This window comes from Diorhabda sublineata, chromosome 10, assembly GCF_026230105.1.
Source record: "Diorhabda sublineata isolate icDioSubl1.1 chromosome 10, icDioSubl1.1, whole genome shotgun sequence".
In the NCBI taxonomy this organism is placed as follows: Eukaryota; Metazoa; Arthropoda; class Insecta; order Coleoptera; family Chrysomelidae; genus Diorhabda; species Diorhabda sublineata.
This window is the reverse complement of record NC_079483.1, coordinates 22,238,952-22,264,834: the sequence shown is the minus strand read 5'-3', so window position 1 is coordinate 22,264,834 and position 25,883 is coordinate 22,238,952. Positions and strand designations below refer to the sequence as shown.

General features: G+C 34.4%; 3 protein-coding genes across 3 annotated transcripts; 2 read left to right on the top strand and 1 right to left on the bottom strand.

Moving 5' to 3' along the window:
- Window positions 1-12,303: 12,303 nt before the first annotated feature.
- LOC130449174 (uncharacterized) lies at window positions 12,304-13,491 on the bottom strand. Its single transcript, XM_056786854.1, has one exon. The coding sequence runs from the start codon at window positions 13,489-13,491 to the stop codon at window positions 12,304-12,306; it is 1,188 nt and encodes a 395-aa protein (XP_056642832.1).
- Window positions 13,492-21,530: 8,039 nt separating this feature from the next.
- On the top strand, window positions 21,531-23,036 carry LOC130449173 (uncharacterized). The gene has a single exon (XM_056786853.1). It carries the CDS (start codon window positions 21,531-21,533, stop codon window positions 23,034-23,036), a length of 1,506 nt encoding a protein of 501 aa, XP_056642831.1.
- Window positions 23,037-23,078: 42 nt separating this feature from the next.
- Window positions 23,079-24,764, top strand: LOC130449172 (uncharacterized). The gene has a single exon (XM_056786851.1). It carries the CDS (start codon window positions 23,079-23,081, stop codon window positions 24,762-24,764), a length of 1,686 nt encoding a protein of 561 aa, XP_056642829.1.
- The last annotated feature ends 1,119 nt before the right edge of the window (window positions 24,765-25,883 follow it).

The window sequence follows — 25,883 nt, the reverse complement described above, 5'->3', positions numbered from 1 at the left end:
TTCGGAATATTGTTGTCATCCCTGAGTATAAAATTGAATAAATTCGGAACTATGAGAGTTATCATGATATTTATGGCCTCAATCGTTTAAAAAAAACCTTCATTTTTTTTTTTATTTCAGTTTAACGTGCCTCGACAGCGCTGGTCATTGGCACACAAAAACAATCATAAGTTAATCACATTTGAATTAAATAAAAATAAAATCAAAGTTAAATACAGCTACATACAAAAAATAAAATCTGTTACAATGTATAAATTAAATTATCTTTTCTTGTACAGCTTGGTGGCTTTAAGGAACTGCATGATTTTCCTTATTTCCGTCGGGCAGTTAAGTGTCTCCTGTAGGTTGGTTTTCATATCAAACTGTTGATATGCGGTGGAATATTCTCTGCAGTCGGTGAGGATGTGCTTAACAGTCACAGGAACTTGACAAGTTCGGCAGATAGGACGACTTTCTGACGACATCAAATAGCCGTGAGTAAGTTTCGTGTGGTTGATGCGAAGTCTTCTTATTGTCACAGCTTCTCCCCTATTCAGAAAGTTTAGGGAAAAGTGAGAAGTAGTTGGGTGGATTTGATGTAGTGCTGTAGTGCTCATGCTCCATGTATCGTGCCAAGATTTTTTAGTGAGGTGTTTGAAAGTAATTTTCAGATCATTGTCCAGCTGTACTGGGATTTCAAGATGATTTTTTGTGGCTTCTTTGGCGTGGCGATCGGCGCATTCGTTTCCAGCAATTCCAGTGTGCGATGGAAGCCAAATGAGAGAGACTGTTATATCAAGAGCAAAGAGAGTTTTGGACTATTGGGTGGTCGGTGAATATGGTTGAGATGGACTGTATGGATGAAAGAGAGTCAGTACATATGGCGATATGTTTATGGGGAGAAGTAACATATTTGAAGGCTTGAAGGATACTGTATAGTTCACCAGTGTAAACAATACACGTCGAGGGTAAACGGAAAGAACTTATGAGTTCGTGGTTTGTAGTGACGACGCAACCCACACCGGATTCAGCTTTGGAGGCATCCGTATAGAGAATTAGGTCGAAGGAATTTTTATGCATAATTTCCAAGAATGCTTTCTCTACAAGAGCGCTAGGGGATTCGTGTTTATTGTAGATGGTTAGTGATGTATCTACTATGGGAATATTTTTTGTCCACGGGGGAGAAGAAGGCAAAGAAAGTGGAAAGGTCAACGAGAGGTTGGTATTTTGGAGTAGAGGTGTGAGCAATTGAGGGATTGAATTTACAGTTATTCGTGAGTTATTGGGTACGGAAGTGGTGGTAAATAGCGAATGGACAGGATTAGAAGGATTGGATACTTTAGCAGCATATGACAGGAGAAGAGATTGTCGTCTGAGGAATAGTGGTGGCTCATTAGCTTCAACATTGACACTAGCGGCGGGACTTGAGCGAAAGGCACCAAGACAGGCGAAGAGCGGTGTTGTGTACAGAGTTCAACAAGTCAGTTTTAGACTTGGAAGCGGACATATAGATAAAACAACCATAGTCAAGCTTTGAGCGTATGAGAGCTCTGTAAACTCTTAGCAGTATAGTTTCATTGGAGCCCCATTGAAGGTGGCTAAGGGTTTTAATTATGTTCAGCCTCTTTAGGCAAATACCTTTTACATCATGAACATGGTGGTTCCAGTTGAGTCGAGAATCAAAAGTCATACCAAGGATTTTGCATTGATTCACAATAGGTAGAGGGGAGTTATCAAGGAAAATTTGGGGTGAGTGAATAGATGTTCTTCGAGAGAATTTTATCAGCATGGATTTGTTTCGGGAAAATGATAATCCTAGGTAGGGGGATCTCTCTTGTAGTAGATTTATTGCGTTTTGGAGCAGTTGGCATGTAGAGGGGACGTATTTACCGTGGCAATAAATTATTAGGTCATCAGCGTATTGGACATATTTTATGGGAGATGGGAAGTTGTCACATAACTCATTTATTGAGAGGATAAATAAAGTAGAGCTTAATACTGAACCTTGAGGGATGCCAGTATTTTGTGGATGAGGAAGGGAGAGCTTACCGTTTGCGGAAACCCTGAAAATTCTATCAGTTAGGAAAATATGGATGAATGATAATATGTTACCATGTAGATTGTATTGAGTGAGTTTATTCATTATTGCACCTCTGGATATAGAGTCAAAAGCGCCTTCAATGTCGAGAATAGTTGCAATGACGTCCTGATGGTTATTTAATGCAAAGGAGATATCTGTTTGCAAGAGAACAAGGTTGTCATATGTCGATCGATTACGTCGAAAACCCGATTGTGCGTCGGGAATCAGTTTGTATTTTTCAAGGAACCATAGGAGTCTTCTATTGATTATTTTTTCAATGAGTTTACAAGTAGTGCAAGTAAGTGAGATTGGACGGAAAGACTTAGGGGATAATGTGGATTTACCTGCTTTTTTAATTGGAATGATTATAGAGTTGCGCCATGGATCAGGAAATTGGTGAGTATTCCAAATAATGTTATAGATGTCAAGGAGCTTTAATGTACATCACACTATGTGGGGCTCCCACCAAACTCGCACTAGAGGCAACACAATAGAAAAAGTCATAAATTCAACTGGTACCTGTCTGTTAAATACTGGAACCAAAACTCACTTTAACATCTCCTCAGGTTAGGTTAGGTTAGGCTAAAGCTAAATTTATTGTCAAGCAAAGTAAAGAATCTGCTTGGCAAAGTTATACTTCATCCCTTAACCACAATACAGACCCCAGTCAAGTTTGGAAAAAAATTGCACAAATTCAAGGCAAAAAAACTAATATCAAAATTCCTTCTTTAATATCTAACGATCTGCTTATCACCGACAGCCAAAAAATCACTGACACACTCGCGCAACATTTTAAAGAAAATTTCAGCATCCATAATACGGCAACCGATTTTCATAACTCATATATTCAGCCCTCCTCCGCACTACAGCTAAATCCTCTCGATATTGCGTCTATCAATGCTCCTATTAGTTTAAATGAACTAAAATTCGCGCTATCGTCCTGCAAAAATTCTGCTGCCGGTCCTGATGATGTCCTGTTTATATTTCCCAAAAAACTATCCTTCATTTTATTCATTGGTCTCATTGCAATTCTTCATTCTCATACATACGCGTATTATACAGGGTGAAAGTTGAGACAAATTTTTTTCTCAAAAAAATCCACTTAAAAATTCATATTATCTACAGATGAGCAGCTGAAACGTAGTAATGAGGTAAAATCGAAAGAAGGCCATAGGTACATTTTCTAATCCAATTTTCACAATACATCTATCTATCTCATCAAGTTTATATATCGAGCAGAATCTACTTTGATAATAAATTATTTTTTTTTTGTTATTAAAACTATTTCATACATTTTTTATATGTTACACTTCGAACGGTTTCTATTTTTATAAAACTTTAAACTAACCTAACCTAACCTTTTTTTAGTGTGGATGGGAAAATCTTCATAATACCAATCAGAAGGTGTCCCAGGTGTGCATCGCTTTACACAACCTAAACTAACATACATCTATTTCTTTATTTTTGGACAAGTACCTATATCGAGCGGAATATAATTTCATAATACTTTTTTCCCTTTGTATTACTATTTTCATACAACTTTTATATGTTACACCCCGAACGGCTTCTACATACAAAACAACACCTCCATTCAATTTTCACAATTCATCTTTTTCGACAATTTCATACATCGAGCGACCATCTAATTTCATAATACTTTGGTTTCATAATTATTACTATTTTCATACAACTTTTATATAACACACCTCGGACGGCTTATACATACAAAACATCTCCATTCAATTTTCACAATTCATCTTTTTCGACAAATTCTTATATCCTATCGGCCAGAAGACAAACTAAACATGATTCTATACACACTAGCGCCATCTGCCGGTCAGACCCCAAACTTAACACGGTTTTATAGACACTAGCGCCCTCTGCCGGCCAGACGCCAAACTTAACACGGTTTTATAGACACCAGCGCCCTCTGCCGGCCAGAAGACAAACTAAACACGATTCTATATACACTAGCGCCCCCTGCCGGCCAGACGCCAAACTTGACACGGTTTTATAGACACTAGCGCCCTCTGCCGGCCAAACGCCAAACTTAACACGGCTTTATAGACACTAGCGCAGTCTGCCGGCCAGACGCCAAACTTAACACGGTTTTATAGACACTAGCGCCCTCTGCCGACCAGACGCCAAACTTGACACGGTTTTATAGATACTAGCGCCCTCTGCCGGCCAGACGACAAATTAAACACGAACTTTTCCTAATCCAATTTTCACAATACATATATCTATCTCTTCAAGTTTATATATCGAGCAGAATCTACTTTGATAATAAATTTTTTTTTTCGTTATTATTACTATTTCATACAACTTTTATATGTTACACATCGAACAGTTTCTATTTTCATAAAACTTTAAACTAACCTAACCTAACCTAACCTAACCAAACCTAATCTAACCTTTTTTTTAGTGTGGATGGGAAAATCTTCATAATACCAATCAGAGAGTGTCCCAGGTGTGCATCGCTTCACACAACCTAACCTAACATACATCTATTTCTTTATTTTTGGACAAGTACCTATATCGAGCGGCCATCTAATTGCATAATACTTTTTTCCGTTATTGTTTATATTTTCATAACACTTTTATATAATATACCTCGAAAGGCTTCTACATACAAAACATCTCCATTCTACTTTCACAATTCATCTTTTTCGACAATTTCCTCTATCGAGCGGAATATAATTTCATAATACTTTTTTCCGTTATTGTTAATATTTTCATAACACTTTTACACCTCGGACGGTTTGTAATTTCATAATACTTCTTTTTAATATTCACAATACATCTTTTATACATTTTCACTATACATCTTTATTAATGTTAATGTAGAAAGCGTACCGTTGTACAGCGCACATATATGTGTGGTGTATCGAAGTTGACGTCTCGTTAAATTTTAATGAACTCGTTATAATTTACGTAAAGACGTTGTTTCGGTCATTCCACATTAGTGGATTATATAGTTTTCTGAAAGGGTGGGTCCCCGTTCTCCTCCAAATTATTTTCGTATATTGCTAGCGGTTCCCTTTTTAGATATTATATCAACTTATCCACAAATTAAATATTTATTGCGAGATCGCGAATTTAGCTAGCGTTTTACCGTGAGCGATTTATATGCGATTCGGTGAAATTTTATGAAATAAGAAAATAAAAAATAAATAAAGCGTGGCGCTGAAAATTATATATTTTCAATAATAAGCGCAGCAAAAACGCAAACGAAAAAGTAATATAGATGATTATATATTATGTATAAATATAAAATATATGTAATATGAAAAAACATCATAATTCTCCTCCTGGGGTGGTGGATATTGTTATTAAAACTTTTTCGATAATAGTTTTATTAAATATATATATATATATATATATATATATATATATATATATATATATATATATATATATATATATATATATATATATATATATATTATAAAACACAGTTCCCTGGTTGATCCTGCCAGTAGTCATATGCTTGTCTCAAAGATTAAGCCATGCATGTCTCAGTACAAGCCAAATTAAGGTGAAACCGCGAAAGGCTCATTAAATCAGTTATGGTTCCTTAGATCGTACCCACATTTACTTGGATAACTGTGGTAATTCTAGAGCTAATACATGCAAACAGAGTTCCGACCGGAGACGGAAGGAGCGCTTTTATTAGATCAAAACCAATCGGTGGCGGGCTTGCTCGTCATCGTACAATTTGGTGACTCTGAATAACTTTTCGCTGATCGCACAGTCTCGCACCGGCGACGCATCTTTCAAATGTCTGCCTTATCAACTGTCGATGGTAGGTTCTGCGCCTACCATGGTTGTAACGGGGAATCAGGGTTCGATTCCGGAGAGGGAGCCTGAGAAACGGCTACTACATCCAAGGAAGGCAGCAGGCGCGCAAATTACCCACTCCCGGCACGGGGATGTAGTGACGAAAAATAACGATACGGGACTCATCCGAGGCCCCGTAATCGGAATGAGTACACTCTAAACCCTTTAACGAGGATCAATTGGAGGGTAAGTCTGGTGCCAACAGCCGCCGTAATTCCAGCTCCAATAGCGTTTATTAAAGTTGTTGCGGTTAAAAAGCTCGTAGTCGAATCTGTGTCCCACGCCGCTGGTTCATCGTACGTGGTGTCAACTGGCGTGTCGTGGGACGTCCTGCCGGTGGGCTTAGCTAGCAAGGGCGGCCCAACTCAATCCCGCCGCGGTGCTCTTGACTGAGTGTCGAGGTGGGCCGGCACGTTTACTTTGAACAAATTAGAGTGCTTAAAGCAGGCCAAAATTTTGCCTGAATACTGTGTGCATGGAATAATGGAATAGGACCTCGGTTCTATTTTGTTGGTTTTCGGAACCCCGAGGTAATGATTAATAGGAACGGATGGGGGCATTCGTATTGCGACGTTAGAGGTGAAATTTTTGGATCGTCGCAAGACTGACAGAAGCGAAAGCATTTGCCAAAAACGCTTTCATCGATCAAGAACGAAAGTTAGAGGTTCGAAGGCGATCAGATACCGCCCTAGTTCTAACCATAAACGATGCCAGCTAGCGATCCGCCGACGTTCCTCCGATGACTCGGCGGGCAGCTTCCGGGAAACCAAAGCTTTGGGTTCCGGGGGAAGTATGGTTGCAAAACTGAAACTTAAAGGAATTGACGGAAGGGCACCACCAGGAGTGGAGCCTGTGGCTTAATTTGACTCAACACGGGAAACCTCACCAGGCCCGGACACCGGAAGGATTGACAGATTGAGAGCTCTTTCGTGATTCGGAATAGACCTCCTGCACTCGCTGTTGGGTCTTTGTGTATAAGTTTCGATACCCCATCTTCCAGGGCCACGAGATCTACCGTTGTGTTGGTATTGGCCACTTTGTAATTCTGCCATGATATGTCTCCATAACGCTTCTTCTCGATGATTGCGCAATATACAACATCCGGGAAATTATTTACATTGAAGCAGTCAGGATGTCTTTGAAAAACACATAGGTAGCTAAAATCATAGCTTAGTCCTTTTCCTTCGTGTGCTTTCCTCATGTCCTCCTCAACCTTCAGTAATATCCTGGACTGTCTGCACACTTCCTCTATAAGGTGGGCTGCGATATTGCATCTCCTTGCGAAAGACACACACAGCATGAAAGTGTTCATGTTGTAGTCCATTGGGACGAGTTTAAGCTGGTCTCTTAGTACAGAGAGCCCATGACTAATCCCTCCGATGAAAGAAAGGGATAATATGGACAGTTTCTGAGGTTGTGTCTATTCTCCAGTAAGTCGGATATCGCCTTTATATCATGATAGTAATTGGCCGTTTGTAGGGCGGGTCAGATATATCTGCAGACAGTAGGAGAGGGCCGAGCCTTTTTTGGAGCCAGTCCCTAACATGTTGCTCAGAAGACCCTTTCTTAGTAATGGCACTCATGGCCACAAAGGCTAGAATGAGGAGCTTATTTTGATATATCTGGCCCCCTCCTAATGCAGAGTCTCTTTCTTCGGTAGTCAAGACGTGGATGTCCACTTCGTGAGATTCCACAAGAGGCGACATCTTCCTTATCATTTCTGTGTAAAGGTCATCGTTTAGGAATAACAGAGCCGCCCTTATGTAAGTTCCCACCTTAGCTACAATTTGCTTTGGGTCTGTGAGGGGGACTGGGGATGGGTCAAAACTCTTGGCTATCAGAGTATGATAGCACAGGTATTCGTTTGTATGGCGATTAATCCCGATCTTGATCGCCTTTTTTGCCCGGTATACGTTAGATCGAGTTAAATTGCCGAAGGACCTGGTCGCCGCCACGTGCCAAGGGGCCGAGAACTGAACGTCTCCAAATATTACATAGGAGATATAGGGCCTTAGCATTTCCTTTGCTTGGGTGTTTGATACCATGTAGCGTGAGCCTTTATGTTTGGCATACAACAACCCATCTACCTTCTTTCCATCCCTTCCAAATTTCTGGGTACCGTCATGAAGGTTTACATTAATGAGGAAATAAGTCGTTATAGTTTCCTGCTTCTCACTGATAGAGTCATAGTCATCTTTCTTGATGATATCGATATGAATGGGATCTCTAAATGAGGACATTTTAAAAAGATCTATTTATATTATAAATAGCTATATAGAAGCCTCTATATGATTTTATAATATAATATAGAGTACACGCGTGATAAGACTTTCTTCGTTCTCATCAATTTTGGAAAAAAAATTTTTTTCCTCATACTCTACTTGAAGAAATTTTAGAAAATATTTTTTTTCTCTTTTCAACTTCACAACTTTGACAAAATGGCTCAAAAATTGGTATCCTCGTATAGAAATACGTCATGTTTCATTTTTTCCATCACACGATCCACAATATTTGAATTTTATTCGAATTAAGATTCTAAATTTCTTGTAAATTATATCCCTTGAAAAATTATGTAACTGATATAGAAATATACAGAATCCGAAAGCACAACAATGATATTGTTTGAAAAAAATATATTCTTCTTATTTTACCATTGAAAATAAAACAAAAAAATTTGAAATTCGAATTTAGTATAATAGTAATAATAAATCCATTGAGCTGAAAATAATGAGTCGATTAATCATTGTAATTTTTTTCTTAATCTTTCTTCTCCGATTTCAACCAAATTTCGTACATGGGGGTTAAATGATATGGGGATTCGACAAAAGATGTCAGTATCCGCAAAAAAAAATTTGACGAGGGGAAAATCCATGAAAATTGAATTTTCGTAGAAAAAGATATTTCCAATCTAAAAAATAATACTTTTTCTGGAATCTCCGGTGACGAATATATGATATTTGATCTTTTTCCCAATACTTTTAGACGAACCCATATTTTCAAAAATTTAGCCACAAAACCGAGAAATTTCCGGAATATTGTTGTCATCCCTGAGTATAAAATTGAATAAATTCGAAACTATGAGAGTTATCATGCTATTTATGGTATCAATCGATTAAGAAAACTTCAATGTCTGTCCTCAATTCCATTGCAATTCCACATTCTCCAACATACGCGTATTATACAGGGTGAAATTTGAGACAAATTTTTTTCTCAAGAAAATCCACATAAAAATTCATATTATCTACAGATCAGCAGCTGAAACGTGGTAATGAGAAAAAATCGGAAGAAGACCATAGGTGCTATCATATAAAAAATATACCTCCTCTCCCTTGATTATACAAGGCGAGTTATAGAGCTTTGAATTTGAGCTTTTGCAACGGAATTCGACATTTCAAAGGGTACCCTGTGGAATTAAAATGGAGAGAAAATCTGAAAAAAAAAATTTGACGAGGGGAAAATCCGTGAAAATCAAGCGTCGGATTGTCCTCCCATTAATAGCGAACCGTGCCACTTTTTTGATGACGCTAGCTGGCGAAAATAATCACATAGATGGATGGAGAATCAAATTTGGAGGAAAAAATTTAGTACCAAAAATTTCCCCCCACTCCCCCCTCTCATAGGTGATTTGGATTGCTAACAGGTGGAGAGATGCTCAGTTTTTAGACATCAGAAATAAATCCCTACGAGTCGACGCCGTCACGAAAAAAAATTCGACCCCACCCCCTCCCTCGATCGAAGGCGGGTCCGGCGGAATGGGTACTTCTGAACCAATGGGCCTAGGAAAAAATAAAAAAACCATAATGTAGGAAAAAATCTATCTAGTCTATGGAGTGATTGATCAGATTTTTTTATTTGAAAAAAATTACGGGGAAAAATTGAAAAGTAAATCCCCAAAAAATTTTTTTTCGAATTTCGGAAAATTTTTAGCCTAGCTCGATAGACCTGATTTTTCTCAATCCAAAAATATTCGAATTTTTGAAATTGGCCCCTTTTTTGGGGGTTCTAGGTGGAGCCAAAAGTCGGAATTTTCGGAGAACCTCGATTGGGGGTGTGCAACTTTTTTACGTTACACGATAGCGAAAAAATGGGAAGTACGTTTTGGGGACAAAAAAATATCCATAATCCTACGATAAAAATTTCGGGGGGTCCGGGGGGGAAAATGCGTGGGAAAAAATCCCGAAGTGGATTTGAAAATTTGGTTTTTCCGGAATTTTGACGTTTGAATATGCCGGCGGGAGGCGCCTCGACATACCCTAGTCATTGGTATAAATTATTACCGAATTCCCCCCACTTTGTGAGGGTGCCAGGAATCGCTAAATATTGAACCTGGAAGTGCGATTTTCGCAGGATCCTCCGGATTTTGAGCGCCTATAATTGAAATAGGCTTGAAATATTTTTAGCGCCCCCCCCCCCCCTCCACCCTCCCAGGAGCTGCTCCGAATAGCACCGGAAGGCATATAGGATGGTGTTTTTAGGCATGAGAGTATGCTGCATATAGCTACCATAGTGAAAAAAAAATTCTAACCTCAAAATTTAGCGTCACCTGTGACGTCATTTATTGGCAACGATGGGTGAAGTTATATATATCAATCGATAGAGGAGAAACATAGAATTTTTTTGGTCATATACAGAGTGGTCTCGAAAAGTTTTCGTAATTTTTCTGATTCGTAATCTCGAAATTTCGAGAATAATCTCGTGAGTTAAAGGTGATATCTATATGCCTATGTACGTAATTTTATTTTTCCAATTTTTTTTTGTCCCTTGCATATTTTTCGTATTTGACATATTAAGAAAGTTACGTTTTTTATTTTTGATATTGAGAGGGGGGCAAGCTTCGCTTGAGGGAGGCATGACATTTTTGTCGAAACAATTCAGACCCTCCATCATAAAGTATAACCAGGTGAGTAGCCAAAAATTTTTGAAAGGGGGGCTGCCCCACTCAAGATTTTTTTGGGGGGTCCGAAGCTATCTCAATCTTCATTATTTTTGATTTTCTATACAACGGTTTTTCTATTTTTTTTCTACGACGTCTCCTTCCCCTTCAAAAACCCAGCTCATGTTGCGCGTTAAAGAAATTTTCGGAATATTGTTGTCATCCCTGAGTATAAAATTGAATAAATCCGAAACTATGGGAGTTATCATGGTATTTATGGCATCAATCGATGGAGTTATATATTATATATATTTATATATATATATATATATATATATATATATATATATATATATATATATATTTATTTATATATATTTATTTATATATATATATATATATATATAAATATAAACATTATTACGTCCGTACAAAAGTCATACACTGTTGCGTCCTCAAAAAAACCAAGAGTTAACCATGATCTTATTGTGTATACTGGTTTACCAATGAAGTAGATGGATAGGACTATATGTAGATAATTGATATTCACAATTTTCAAATATACAGATTTTCATTCATTCTACAACAATGCTGCTTTCTTATAACAAGTAACTTTGTCAGCTCCATATAATGACTACACCATACATTGCTGCATCCGTGCGGTGTTGTCAAACCGCCAGGACGCAATAATATACTATCATTAAATATCACATGAAATGTATATAATCTTAAAAGAGTTTCCTTGTAGAAATATATCTCTGATTTTAAGAATATGGAAAAGACAATGTAAAATACGCAATAACTCTAATAATTAGCTACTGATATACACTTTTTCCGACTCAAAAAAATGGAAAGCATGTGGGGATAGCGGGATTGATCAGGTATGCCTCTATAATATACCTCCAGAGGAAAGTGATAACTATACTGGTGAAACATCGCAATCCAACAATAACCATAAATCGTGCAAAGTCAATTGTTACCCAACTTTTTAATCGTATTTTAAAGAGAATAGCCAGGAGGAAATGGATTGACCAAATCGAAAATATGGATATTGATAAAGAGAAAACAGAAATTGACACAATAGCTAGGGACAGAAAGGGAACAGAACAAATAAATCATGAAACTAAATTTATACCAGTTTTATTGATTTTTTAAAATATAATAAAAATCCTTTATCTGCACTATCAACTCTAGTTTCTGCTTTTAGTATAATAATTTTGAACAAATACTTTGATTTTTAGCCAATCTTTGTTGTTTAGAATTTTTTCATATTTTGTTTTCTGATCTTCACATTCGAATCTTTTAGGGGGCTTCTTAGTTTTAATATGATCTTTAAAATAGTTTAGTGTGACTTTTTTTGGTCATCTGTCCAAGGAACCAGTTTACGATTTTTTTCTTTTTAGTCCCTGCAACAGGTTTCCCATCAACGTTGTTTGTTGGAACAAAATCTTGTGCAGATGGCTTTGACGTATCTAACAGTTCCCTTATTATTGGATTTTCATCCTCGTCACTATCATTATCAGAGTCTCGGTCACTTTTTTTCCATATCAATGTTTATTTCATCAATAGATTTCCCTTTATATTGATCTGCTCCGCCTTTTTCCATTACCATCAACAGTTTAGATATCTTCGCCGTTTGATAAACATCATCGGGTAGTCGATAGGAAGTTCTGTGAACACCACTTGTGTGTCCCATAAATGTCGCCAACTGTTCTATTTCCCCATTTGATAAGTTGAATAATTGCGATAAAGTTGCAAGATGTTTGCGCAGTCGGGTTGACGTAATTGATGATGGGTTTTGTGCTCCACATAATTTAGCATGTTTGGCTAACACTTTATAACCTATCAAATGTGAATTTGAATTCGCCATTGCGAAAAGATATGGGTTATTTATGGGCACAAAATGGTGTCTAACTTCTAACATTTTTTTGATATTGTCTTGTATGTCAGAATGGAATAAAACTGGAACCCCTTTGCCTCGTTTACCTCGGATAACTACTGACTTCAATGGTTTTAGGAGAATTTTTTCGGGTAGAGAGACTACATTGTCAAATTCCTCATAGTTTTGAGTATGGTTTGACGTATTCAGATATGTATGTAAATACATTCGTTGTAGTTCTCCAGAACGTTTTCGATTTAATAAAATGACTCTACAATAAATAGTTTCCATCAGATTATTAAATGCTTGAATTGTATCAGACTTTTTTTGATATTGCTGATGGTCGATATCATCTTCTATGATATATTTCATATCCTCAACTCCTTTAATTAGGACTCTTAAAGATTCTCCAGCTAAGTCGATGAGATGATTCCTTAATAAACGCATATCACTGGCAAGAGGTACAATGGTTACTTTGTTCCATTTGTTAAGATTAAGGCTGTAACTGGCATGTGAAGAAATCTCACAACTCGAATTAGTTTCAAAAAGACGAATCAACGTTTTCAAGTCCGCCTCTATTTCCGCAGTAGATAAAGTGGTACCTTTATTTTTAGTGTAAATAAAAGTAATTGCAATATCGCAACACTGTTTCAAAGACGTAACAACATTCATGGCGAAAGTTGGAGACAGATAAACATCTCGTTCCGAATCATATTTAGCAATTCGTTTTGTGGCTTCCACGAAAATGTCGAAATACTTTGGCTTCAAAGCTGAAATGAATGTGGTTTTGGATGGATCCAACTTTCTTATTTCCAAAAGGATTTTAGAAAGTTCTCTCATTTTGCGTGATGTTACGTAAATAAAATGTTTTTCACGGTGCGTTTTATGTACTTAGCTCCGAACTCGCAAATAAGTGGATCTTTTTGAGCTTCCAAAGACAACTTGTCCGCTCTCATATGCGGGAATACTTCTTCTTTCAGTCGTTAATCTACTTTAGCATTATGGAATAGTTTTAACTGTTTGCTATTTTGAGAGCTACCAGAATCTCTCTTTACACATTTTTTCTTATGTCTGTATAAAAGTTTCGAGGAAAAATACCCTAAACAGTTGTTACAAGGTACTTTATCTCTCTCTGGTACATAACCCTCCCTAACAGGCTTAAAACAAGTGCCACCGTCGGCCAAATAATTTCCCTTTCTTCTAAGGTCATTGAATAGCTCTTTTCTTTCTTTACTTTTAACGGGCTTTGCTAAAATTCTTGCTACATCTATTTCGTTTAAATGGTTCCGTATCACATGGCGGCCGAAATTTAGAACCTTAGTTTCGCAATAATAACAATGATCCGGTTTTCTCTTATATGGTGTTTTAATTGGTTTTGTACAACTTAAAGTACTCGGTAACCTTGAATTGTTACATAAATCTTGGTCTTTATCCATCGTTTTAGTAGTAATCAACTGTCTACTGCTTGAAGTATTCGGTACATTTAAATCGTATTCGTTATCTTTAGCTGTATCATACACTCCAATAGAGGGCGAATTAACATAATCAGTAGTAATCTTCATCTGGGTTGAGCTTTTGTTTATATTAGGTTTCTTAGTCTTCTTCGGTGCTGGATTCTCATCAACATCTGAGCAGCTATCCTGCGAAAAAAATGTAACGTGAATTATCTCGTGAACCAATTAGGTGATAAAAGTATAAGAATTTCTAAAACTAGAAAGAATTTAGTGAATAGCTATTTAAGTTCTTAGTGCCATAATAAGTGTTTTATAGTACGCGTCTGGAAGTTTGCCGATCGAGCTGTATGCTAATTCTCTTACCAGACAAAAGTACTATAAAACAAGAATATGCCATGTATAATATACAAGGTTTTATCTTCGATCCCTCACCGCAATTTCGATCGACTATTTCTGCATTTTTTTATAATCACTAAGAACAAAACTAATACTAGTTTTTCTAAAACCCCTTAACAAAGTAGAATTCGACGCTTTCAAATCCCAACACAAAGTAAACGTTTTCCGGGAAATCAGTATGGGCCTGGATATTTATCTACTCACAGGCAAGGTCCAAAACCTATATTCACAATTTAATGAAAATGGAAAAAAAATTTTACTTACTTCGTCACTACTAGGACAATATAGAGAATCTTCACTTGACGAAGCATTAAAAGGATCTTCCGGTGTACATGGAGATGACTCTGTATTCATTTGAATTTTATCATATTCAAATATTTTGTTTGAGGTAATATTCAGTTCTGACTAAAATATAAAAAGCAAAAAAACGTTTGGATAATGGAGAAATTATTAGTTTTGTTTGGGAATACAAATTACCTGTTCTCTTGGTGAATGATTTTTGTCAATAATATTCTTTTGCAAGTCAGTATACTTCTCGTGGGGTGGTTTTATTATTGTATTATCAAGCACAACTATTTTGTTGTCATTTTCTTGCTTTTTAGTAAATGAAGTTTCCTAAAATACGTAATTATCTTTCAAAGTTTTTCAAAAATTATAGAGTGCGGTTTACAAAAACTTCACAATTTTTCCATATCCATAAATATTTCTTACTCGATGTTATAAATATTACGAAGTAATTTTAAAAAAGATTATTTACCGGGCTGGAAAATCCTCGATTACAAAACCAGATTGATTTTTTGAAGTTTGATGTTGAGTTACATTCATAAGCTGAAAAAATATTGATGCTGTAATTGGCAAACAAAAGGCAAATATGAAATATTTACATGATTTTTGGAGTCCGAAAACATCATTCCGTTTATCAAAAGTGTTTATATCTGCTTCCAAATAACCATTTGTAGTTATTTCTGGAACATCTGCTACCGAGACATCCGCTACCGATGAAGGAGAAGGCGTTTTACCTATTTTGAATTTGAAAAATATTTGTAGAAAAATTAACATATGACAACATGTTTTTCAGTAGCTACAAAATTAAATTAAATTGCAAAATTTCAAAACTATCACTTTTACTCACTAAAAGACAATGAGTGACAATACCAATAATTATTAGTAATTGGAGGTAACTGAAAATTTTTATAAAGACAAAAGTCATAAGAACATCACGAATGTAATAATTTCATATATATTATAAAAATACTTACCTTCTTCAGTATCAAAACTCAAGTTACTGAATATTTTATCAATGCGCCTTGTCATATTAGCACACTGGAAGCAACAATGTCTTAGAATAACACGATCTCACAAGCACAAGAAACGTTAAAACACAATATTTTGGGTCTAAAAATAGAGAGCAGTGTTGCCATATCTCGGACGCAACAACATATTACGTTTCTAAAATATATACTTAAGTGTGTATACAATATTTGGTCCTCTGCCGGAAAATCAATAAAGTAACAATATACATTTTCATCCATATTAGTAATATTATTGCGTCCAATTCCAAATAGAAAATCCAATAAAATCATAGATGACGTTGAGTTTTATAAAGAAATAGAAATGTAGGAACCTTTGTTGACTGTTCTTGTTAATATTTTTCACAAACGTTGGCAAAAATCCACAAAAACATGGGTTGACATTGTTGCGTCCGATATTCGGACGCAATAATTCGAAGGAAGCAATAGTGTATGTGTTTGGGATGTTTATGGACGCAACAATGATAGAAGTTTATAATTCCGGAGTGGATTTGAACATTTGGTTTTTCCAGAATTTTGACGTTTGAATATACCAGCGGGAAGCGCCTCGACATACCCTAGTCATTGGTATGAATTATTACCGAATTCCCCCCAGTTTGTGAGGGTGCCAGGAATCGCTAAATATTGAACCTGGAGATGCGATTTTCGCAAGATCTTCCGGATTTTGAGCGCCTATAATTGGAATAGGCTCGAAATATTTTGGTCGAGACAAGTTTTTTTCTCAAAAAAATCCACATAAAAATTCATATTGTCTACACATCAGCAGCTGAAACGTGGTAATAAGGAAAAATCGGAAGAAAAACATAGGTACTATCATAGAAAAACTATACCTCTACTCTCTTGATTATACAAGGCGAGTTATAGAGCTTTGAATTTGAGCTATTGCAACGGAATTCGACATTTCAAAGGGTACCCCTGTGGAATAAACATGGAGAAAAAATCGTTTGGCTCCGATTTCAACCAAATTTCGTACATGGGGGTTAAATGATATAGGGATTCGACAAGAGATGTCAGTTTTCGGAAAAAAAAATTATAACAAGGGGAAAATCCGTGAAAATTGAATTTTCGTGAAAAAAGATATTTCCAATCTAAAAAATAATACTTTTTCTGGAATCTCCGGCGACGAATATATGATATTTGATCTTTTTCCCAATACTTTTAGACGAACCCATATTTTCAAGATTTTGGCACAAAACCGAGAAATTTCCGGAATATTGTTGTCATCCCTGAGTATAAAATTGAATAAATTCGAAACTATGAGAGTTATCATGCTATTTATGGTATCAATCGATTAAGAAAACTTCAATGTCTGTCCTCAATTCCATTGCAATTCCACATTCTCCAACATACGCGTATTATACAGGGTGAAATATGTGACAAATTTTTTTCTCAAAAAAATCCACATAAAAATTTATATTATCTATAGATCAGCAGCTGAAACGTGGTAATGAGAAAAAATCGGAAGAAGACCATAGGTGCTATCATAGAAAAAATATACCTTCTCTCCCTTGATTATACAAGGCGAGTTATAGAGCTTTGAATTTGAGCTATTGCAACGGAATTCGACATTTCAAGGGGTACCCCTGTGAAATAAAAATGGAGAAAAATATTTTGACTCCGATTTCAACCAAATTCCGTACATGGGGGTTGAATTATATGGGGATTCGATAAAAATTGTCAGTTTTCGGAAAAAAAAATTTGACTAGGGAAAAATCCGTAAAAATCCAAGAAAATTGAATTTTCGTTAGAACGATATTTCCAATCTAAAAAATAATACTTTTTCTGGAATCTCCGGTGACGAATATATGATATTTGATCTTTTTCCCAATACTTTTAGACGAACCCATATTTTCAAAAATTTAGCCACAAAACCGAGAAATTTCCGGAATATTGTTGTCATCCCTGAGTATAAAATTGAATAAATTCGAAACTATGAGAGTTATCATGCTATTTATGGTATCAATCGATTAACACCTCAATGTTTGTCCTCAATTCCATTGCAATTCTACATTCTCCAACATACGCGTATTATACAAGGTGAAATTTGAGACAAATTTTTTCCTCAAAAAAATCCACTTAAAAATTCATATTATCTACAGATCAGTAGATCATCAATATTTACGTACGTTCCACCTAATATATTTTGATAAAGACTTAAAATTAGTCAAAACGTCAATCTTCATCTTTTTTTAAAAATTATTCGAAAGAACTAATTTTGAAATAGGAGAGAGGTCTTTATCAATCAATGATCAAGAAAAAGTTGTATAATAATGATAATCATTAAATTTAAAACTTTTTGTCATTATTTATCATTTTCATTCAATGTTCCAATTATTACTAAACATGGTTATATTCACAAAACCAAAAAATTCATAATTTTTCTCTATTTCTATAATTTGTAAACTCTAATTATTTTTCTTATATAAAATGAATTCTCAAATATTCCCGACATACGATATATGAATCATGAATTGATAAACCAATATTTCAATACATAAACAAAAATTTCGTCTATATCAATTCCCTCTATCATCAATTTTTATTTGTCTATGTAAATGTTTAATTGACAAGTTGTCATACTTTATTAGCGTTTATGTGGTTAGTCAGTGTTCTGTTATTGGAATATTTAGTTTTTGTGTAACAAATATTGTTTGGTGAGTTATCTCGAAATCTTTCCACTTATCACTGTATTTATTAATAATTTATGATCATTCAATTTAATTTTTTGGTATACTTTATCTTATTTTCAACTGTAATTCATATACATTATACACCGCCATTTTGTTTTTTCTATTTTATTATCAATCTTATATTGAAATTTCTGATTATGTCAATGTATCACATACTGTTTATTAAGAAAATGTTTCGTTTTGGTATCTTACCATGATTTCTACGATATATTACAGTTCTTATATAATACATACTTCTATTTCTGTATATCGAATAATTTAACAAGATGAACTTCATTATTGATTGAAAATCATTACTATTCTTGTATCTATAAATAATTTATTAGCAACTATCAGATATTAACTATATTTCAGCTGTTTAACATTTTTTCCAATCTTCATTTTACTTTGCTTCAATGATTTTTTAATTTTATAAAGTATATAATTTTGAGTTGATACCTAATTGTCTACATATATGAGTGAAAACATTTCCTAATGATATTTCTATTGATGATTCAAAAATAAATGTCACTTTTTTCCAAATAGCTTTGAATTTGTAATGTACATCTTTCAAGTATTTCTATAATGCTGTTCCGTAATTGTACTAACAATCTTATATGATTCTTATTATTATTAATTTTACTACATAATTGATTGAACTATTGATATGAAATATTTTCATTGAAATAATTTTATTAGCGAAAAAAGTTCATTACAAAGATTCTAGTATAATATTTACCCTGTAATATTATTTATTTTTTAGAATCTTGATTGAATGATATATTGACATATTTTTTCCTATTAGAATTGATTTTTCCTCACTGTTATATTTGATATGTTGTATAACATGAACTGTAACTTATAAAAAGAAAACCTATGATTATAACCAGTTATCCATGGAAAACCTTTTACGGTTATAACCAGTTATCCATTTATAATAATGTTAAATTAAATTTCAATACCTAATCATTTTATAATTCACTTGATACTACAATTTCGTTAGTAATATTAAGAAAAATTTTGCATGTTCTTATTTATAAAATTTTCTCTAAATTATCTCTCTGCCAATGCCCGACACTCTTTATCATCAATTTTTATTTTTCTATGTTGTCGTTTATTTGTCAAGTTATCATTCTTATTGTTTGAACTCATTTTGTTATTTGTATAGTTGGAGTTTAGTAGATATTAGGTTTTAAAAAAATATATTATTTGGCGAATTTCATTAAATTCATCATTATTTTCCCTCTATTTAGTGATAATTTTCAAAAATTTAACTCTATTTATTGTACTACTTTCTCCTATTTATAACATTAATTCATATATATTATAAGCCTCCATTTTATCATTTCTATATCATTTTCAATTCAATTTTCTATCCCATGCTAAAATTCTTACATTATATCAATAAATCTACTGCCTTTTTGATCTTCATTTTTGTTTCCTTCATTTTTTTTTCTTAAATTTGAAAAATATATTTTCTTCCATTGCTTTCCAATTATACATGCATCTAATTGAAAAATTTATTTAACGGTGTTTCAATTGATAATTTAACATTGAATCTCAATTTTTCTAATACTTAAAACTATATCGAATTCTCATTTACAATTAATACACGAAAACAGAATTTTTAGAAATGATTCATATTCATAAAAACGAAAAAGCTATAATTGATAGAAGAGACCCAAATAGTATAAGTAAAATTTATAGCCCTATTTTGTAAATTTAATAAAACTACTAATAACTTGATTGATTGAGTATTACTCCATATTTGATATATAAGAACTAAAGAAAAATTATTTTTTTTATTTTCTATTTTGATTTTATTCTTATTTTGATGTTCATGATGAAGATGATCTATTGATTAATGTAAATACGCAAATTTTCAGTGTCAATATCGTATTTTGATAAAGACTGAAAGAGAAGTAGAAACATCAAATAATATCTTGATAGATATTCATTAGCAACTCATATCTATCATGTAGAATACGATATGAATTATGATTCTGGGAAAAGTTTAAGCAACTGAAAGAAAACTACAAAAAACGTCTATTTTTAGGAACAATGTATATTGCCTAAAATGATTAATGTCTTAATAAGAAAACTGATTTAAATAAACTTGATGTAATTTATCCATATCTTTTAGATTTTGAAAAAAAAAATTTATAAATATCCAACGCTATTCACAACCAATGAACCTCGCCTAACATTTAAATTTCAACTTTACTCATATCGATCTAACCTATAAAATCAAATGTCATTCATATTCTAACCAATAAATATTCGGCTATATTCATAACGACCTAACCTATTAAAATTCAATGTTATCCATAAATTAACCAATCATTATAGAACATCATTCACTACATCTTATCTAAACAATTAAAAATTACCAAAAATTCCTATAGTGACCAGAATAAATATTTCTATCAACGTCAATTTGAATATTGAATTTTGGAACCTATGAATTTAAAATTTTCACAAGAATTAATACATTTTAAAACCACCGAAAATCTTAATTCATTATTGTAAGTGAAAAATTTTATTATTTTCATTCTTTTATATATATTTCTTTTATTGTATTTGACCATAATTTCATTTCCTAATGATTGATACATACTCGTAAATATTCGAAAGCTCGAAAAAATATATTCAAGTTAATCCAGTTTAGTGTTTCATTGCTACGTTTCCAATAAGAAATAATACAACTTGGAACCGCCGAATTTCAACTGATTATTTACAAGTCAATGAATACATAATTAATCAATTACTCCGATTATACTAGGAATTATGAAATTAATTATTATTCTTTTTCGAATATACTTCAAAAAATATATTGCTGATCCTTTTTCATTCTACAGATCTCAAGAAATTATAAAAATAATAATAAATTATTGGTAAGTATAAATATATTTTTTAAGAATGTCATTAAAAAAAAATCATGTTCACAAAAAATCAATTACATTAAAAGAAGTAGTAGAAGAATTCAAAATCAAAATCGCTATCTTACTGTATCTTTGGTCCGATTTTATACCGATCTGGCAAATAATACTATGACTTCTCGATTTCCTTTGACTGAACGTTCGATACGTTCTCAAAGGAGTTCAAGAAGTCGTAGCTCCTTGTCAGTTGTTGAAGCGGATCCCTTTGTTACATCTTTAACTTTACCTTCATCATCTTCCTCTAATTCGTTCCGAACTTCTCTTAACATAATTTCTCCTGCGATTAGTAACTCGCAAATTTCCATACAACCGGAATTGTCCGACAATGAACTGATGCCACCTCCTGTTTCTATTCCCGTTCGACAATCATCTCAGCAAAGACAAAGACGTCGCAGACATGCTGTTGTACCGTTACGAATGACTCATCGTATTGCAATGACTCAAACAAAGCAACAATTGGAGCAACTCGGTGAGAATCCATTTCATATAGGTCCGCTAAATGAAATTTGTCCTCACTGTGATGCTCTATTTTTTGTTGGTGAGAAGAAAAATCGCCAAAACGTCCGTTTGAGCTGTTGTAAGGACGGGGCCTACACTCTGCCGAATTTGAGTCAATGGCCAAGGGCAATAAAAAATTTGTACTCAACTTCGGCAGAGTTTAGACAAGAGATTCGTTCGATCAACAATTTGTTTGCGATGGCTTCTTTTAAAACCAGTCAGCCTAGTGTTGATTTTCGAGGGGAACAAGGATATTGGTGCTTTAGTATTTGCGGACAAATTTATCATATACTCGGTGGGATACCGAAATCTCAAGATCTTAGAAATCCCACTTTGAATCACTACTATTTTCTCGATAGCGAAGAGGCGCTCGAACATCGTAACGAATTTTTACAATCTAGAGTGTCTCCGGCTACCTTGAGAATAGTAGAAGAATCATTACGGGCATGTAATAGATATATGCAAGCTTATAAAACCGTCGGAGAAATGGTGCGCGAAGAACGTCGGCGACGACAATTGGATGAAGACGGTGATTCCGAACGTAGATTAATCGTGGGTATCGTTGCTAAAGGAAACATCAATAATCAACGTCGAAATTATAATTTGCCCGAAAGTCGCAGTGAAATAGCTGCAGTCTTTCAAGGGGACGAGCCTCCCTTCCATGTGGATCTAATTTTGTATCCACATAACCCTTCTGCGTCTCAGCCTCATATGAGGCATCACGAATTAAAAAATCTCTCTCCATTGGCAGATCCGATGGTTTACCCACTGTTATTTCCGAAAGGAGATAACGGCTATTCTCAAGATTTAGTCTATTCTGACAGAAGACTAAATCGAAATAACAGAACCAAAAGCATTACATTCGGCGAATTTTACAGGTACCGTACACAAATTCGTGAAGGTTTTCCTACCTTGCAATGCGGAGGAAAATTGTATCAACAATATATTGTTGATGCATGGTGTAAGATAGAATCTAGTAGATTATGGTATTTGCGACAAAACCAAGAAAAATTCCGAGTCGCTCAAGAAACAGTTTTGCGTCGTGTAAATATCAATCGCCAAGAACGCAATTTAGCGCAAATCGGCAAATCGATAGTTATATTACCATCAATATTTTAGGGTGGCGAACGGAATCGTCAAAGGCAATATCTGGATGCTATGATGGTCATCGCCCGTCACGGTAAACCGGATCTGTTCATAACGATGACGTGTAACCCTCGGTGGCCCGAAATTATAGATAATCTTGGTCCGCATCAAAAATGGGAGAACAGACCGGATCTGGTCTGTAGAGTATTCCACGCAAAATTGCTGGAATTAATGGACGACCTAACGCAAAAACAAATATTTGGTGTCGTTAAAAACTACCACTACGTCATCGAATTTCAAAAACGAGGCTTGCCTCATGCCCACATAGTTTTAACTATGCAAACCGATGACAAAGTGTTGGACGTCGAAACCGTCGATGCTATTGTACAAGCGTATATACCAGATAAAAATACGCAACGCATCTTATATGGCCTTGTCAGAGATTTCCACGTCCATGCGCCTTGCGGACAATTAAATATGTTCGCCAAATGCATGATGAATGGCCAATGTAAAAAATTTTATCCCAAACCCTATAGAACTCATACTTCCCTACACATGGGTGGTAATAAGAGACCGGAATACAAACGTCCCGACGATAGTCGGACGATTTATGTAGATGCTAATCGTTGTCGGGTAACAAATAGACGAATTGTACCCTATAATGCTTATCTATTGAGCAAATATCAATGTCATATTAATATCGAAGTGGTAGGTTCCCTCTATACGATGAAATATCTACATAAATATATACAAAAAGGCTCAGACTCTATAACCCTGCGCATCGGTGACGGTAATAATGATGGGAATACTCGAGCACATTCCCAGCCAACGACTGAATTGCAGAAAACTCCCATCGAAACTTTGGTTATCGATGAAATAAAAAATTATCAAGATTACAGATACGTTAGTGCGATGGAAGCGATGTGGAGAATTCTCGAATTTAGAATGCACGATCGCTCCCACTCGGTGTTAGTGTTGCCTGTACACTTACCGGGCGATAGAACAATAATGTTCGATGAATTAGAAGAAGCCAATAACATTGAAGCGCGTCTGCAATCACGCTCAAAGTTAGAAGCTTACTTTGAATTGAATTCGCACGACGTTGTCGCTCGTACTTACTTGTATCACGAAATCCCTCAACATTACACCTGGAACTATAAAGAATGCAAATGGCAATCCAGGCGTCAAGTAAGTAAGCAGATCGGCTGTATGATTGATGTATCGCCGCTCCCGGGCCAAATGGAACTTTTTTTCTTCCGACTGCTTTTATCACGAATCAAAGGAGCGACAACGTACGATGATTTAAAAAAAATTGATGATGACGGTACGACGACTGACACTTTCGAAGAAGCATGCCGTAGAAAAAATTATATTCGTCGAACCGACGAATTCGAACGAGCTATGAGGGAAGCCGTTCTAAAGCAGCACCCACGTAAAATGCGTAAACTATTTGCACTCTATTGTTGTATCACAATCGATGAGGGTTTCACGGAATACAACGCCATTTGGCATCAATTCTGTGAATATATGATTGACGATTTCGTGAATCTGAAACGTCTCTCGTATCAAAGAGCGGAGGAAAAAGCTTTTAAAGAAATAAACGAAATATTAAAGAGAAATAGATCAAATTTATCTATGGCAGCGTTAGGTATACGTTCTATCCACGATAATAATAGAAGTGATGCTGCTTTTAACCGTGTTCCCGATATTGATAATAATATCAACTGCGATCGTCATTATGATTATGGTGTAGATTTGTAACGTATTGTATTATTGTCTTGTTATATTTTTATGAATAAAACATAGTCTCACTTGTTGAGCACATTTTTATTAATCTTCACTCATTGAGTTTTATGACAGGAAAAAAGGGAAATTTTACATATGTCCCACTATTTATACTTCATACAATAAATCATTGTCAATATTCAATGGTACCAACTTATAACTATAAATTAATAGAGTACAATATATATATATATATATATATATATATATATATATATATATATATATATATATATATGGTTGCATATGCTTAATACCTATTTAGGTACAATCATTAAATAAAGTAGGTATCATAAACACTAAAAATAATCATAATACATGAAGACATGTAGATTATGTTACATCCCCTCCTATAAGCCTAAAAAAAAATATACAAATTTTATAAACATAGATCTAACCATCATTAATAATCATTTAAAATAGTCAACCTAATTAAACTAATTGATATACAATAAAGCTATATTATACAAATTATTATAATTTTATGCACTCTACAAAAGTGAATTTTATCAATAATACCCAACACCATTTATTTACATTTTAATTGTTTTGAACTGAACTACGTAAAAAATAAGGTTCACGTACAAATTTATCAGAGTCTTCCTTTGGAGGAGGATCATTAACAAAAGATTCATCTTTTATAATTAAATGTTGCCTGTTACGCCTATAAAAATTTCCATACCCATCCTTAATGATATGTGACCTAGGATAAATCGTATCATCGACTATCGTCCCTTTTTCCCAAGATTTCTTATTTTTAAACATAACTCTGTCATTAGTTTTTCCCTCTGCCAAATTTTTTGAATGTTTATCATAATACTTTTTTTGTTTTTGTCGCCTGATTTCAAACTTTTTCATTAATTTACTCTTAACAGCTAATTTAGGTTCAAGCAAGGAATCCACACAGGGTAAACTATCTTTTAAACGACGATTGAATATCATTTGTGCTGGTGATAGACCTATATCAGGAATTGGCGTATTTCTATACTTCAAAAGATAAAAATCTAAAGTGCCTCTTTCATAATTAATTTTTTTTAGCATATTTTTGCAAATGCCAACGGCCTTCTCAGCTAAACCATTGTTTCTTGGATAATT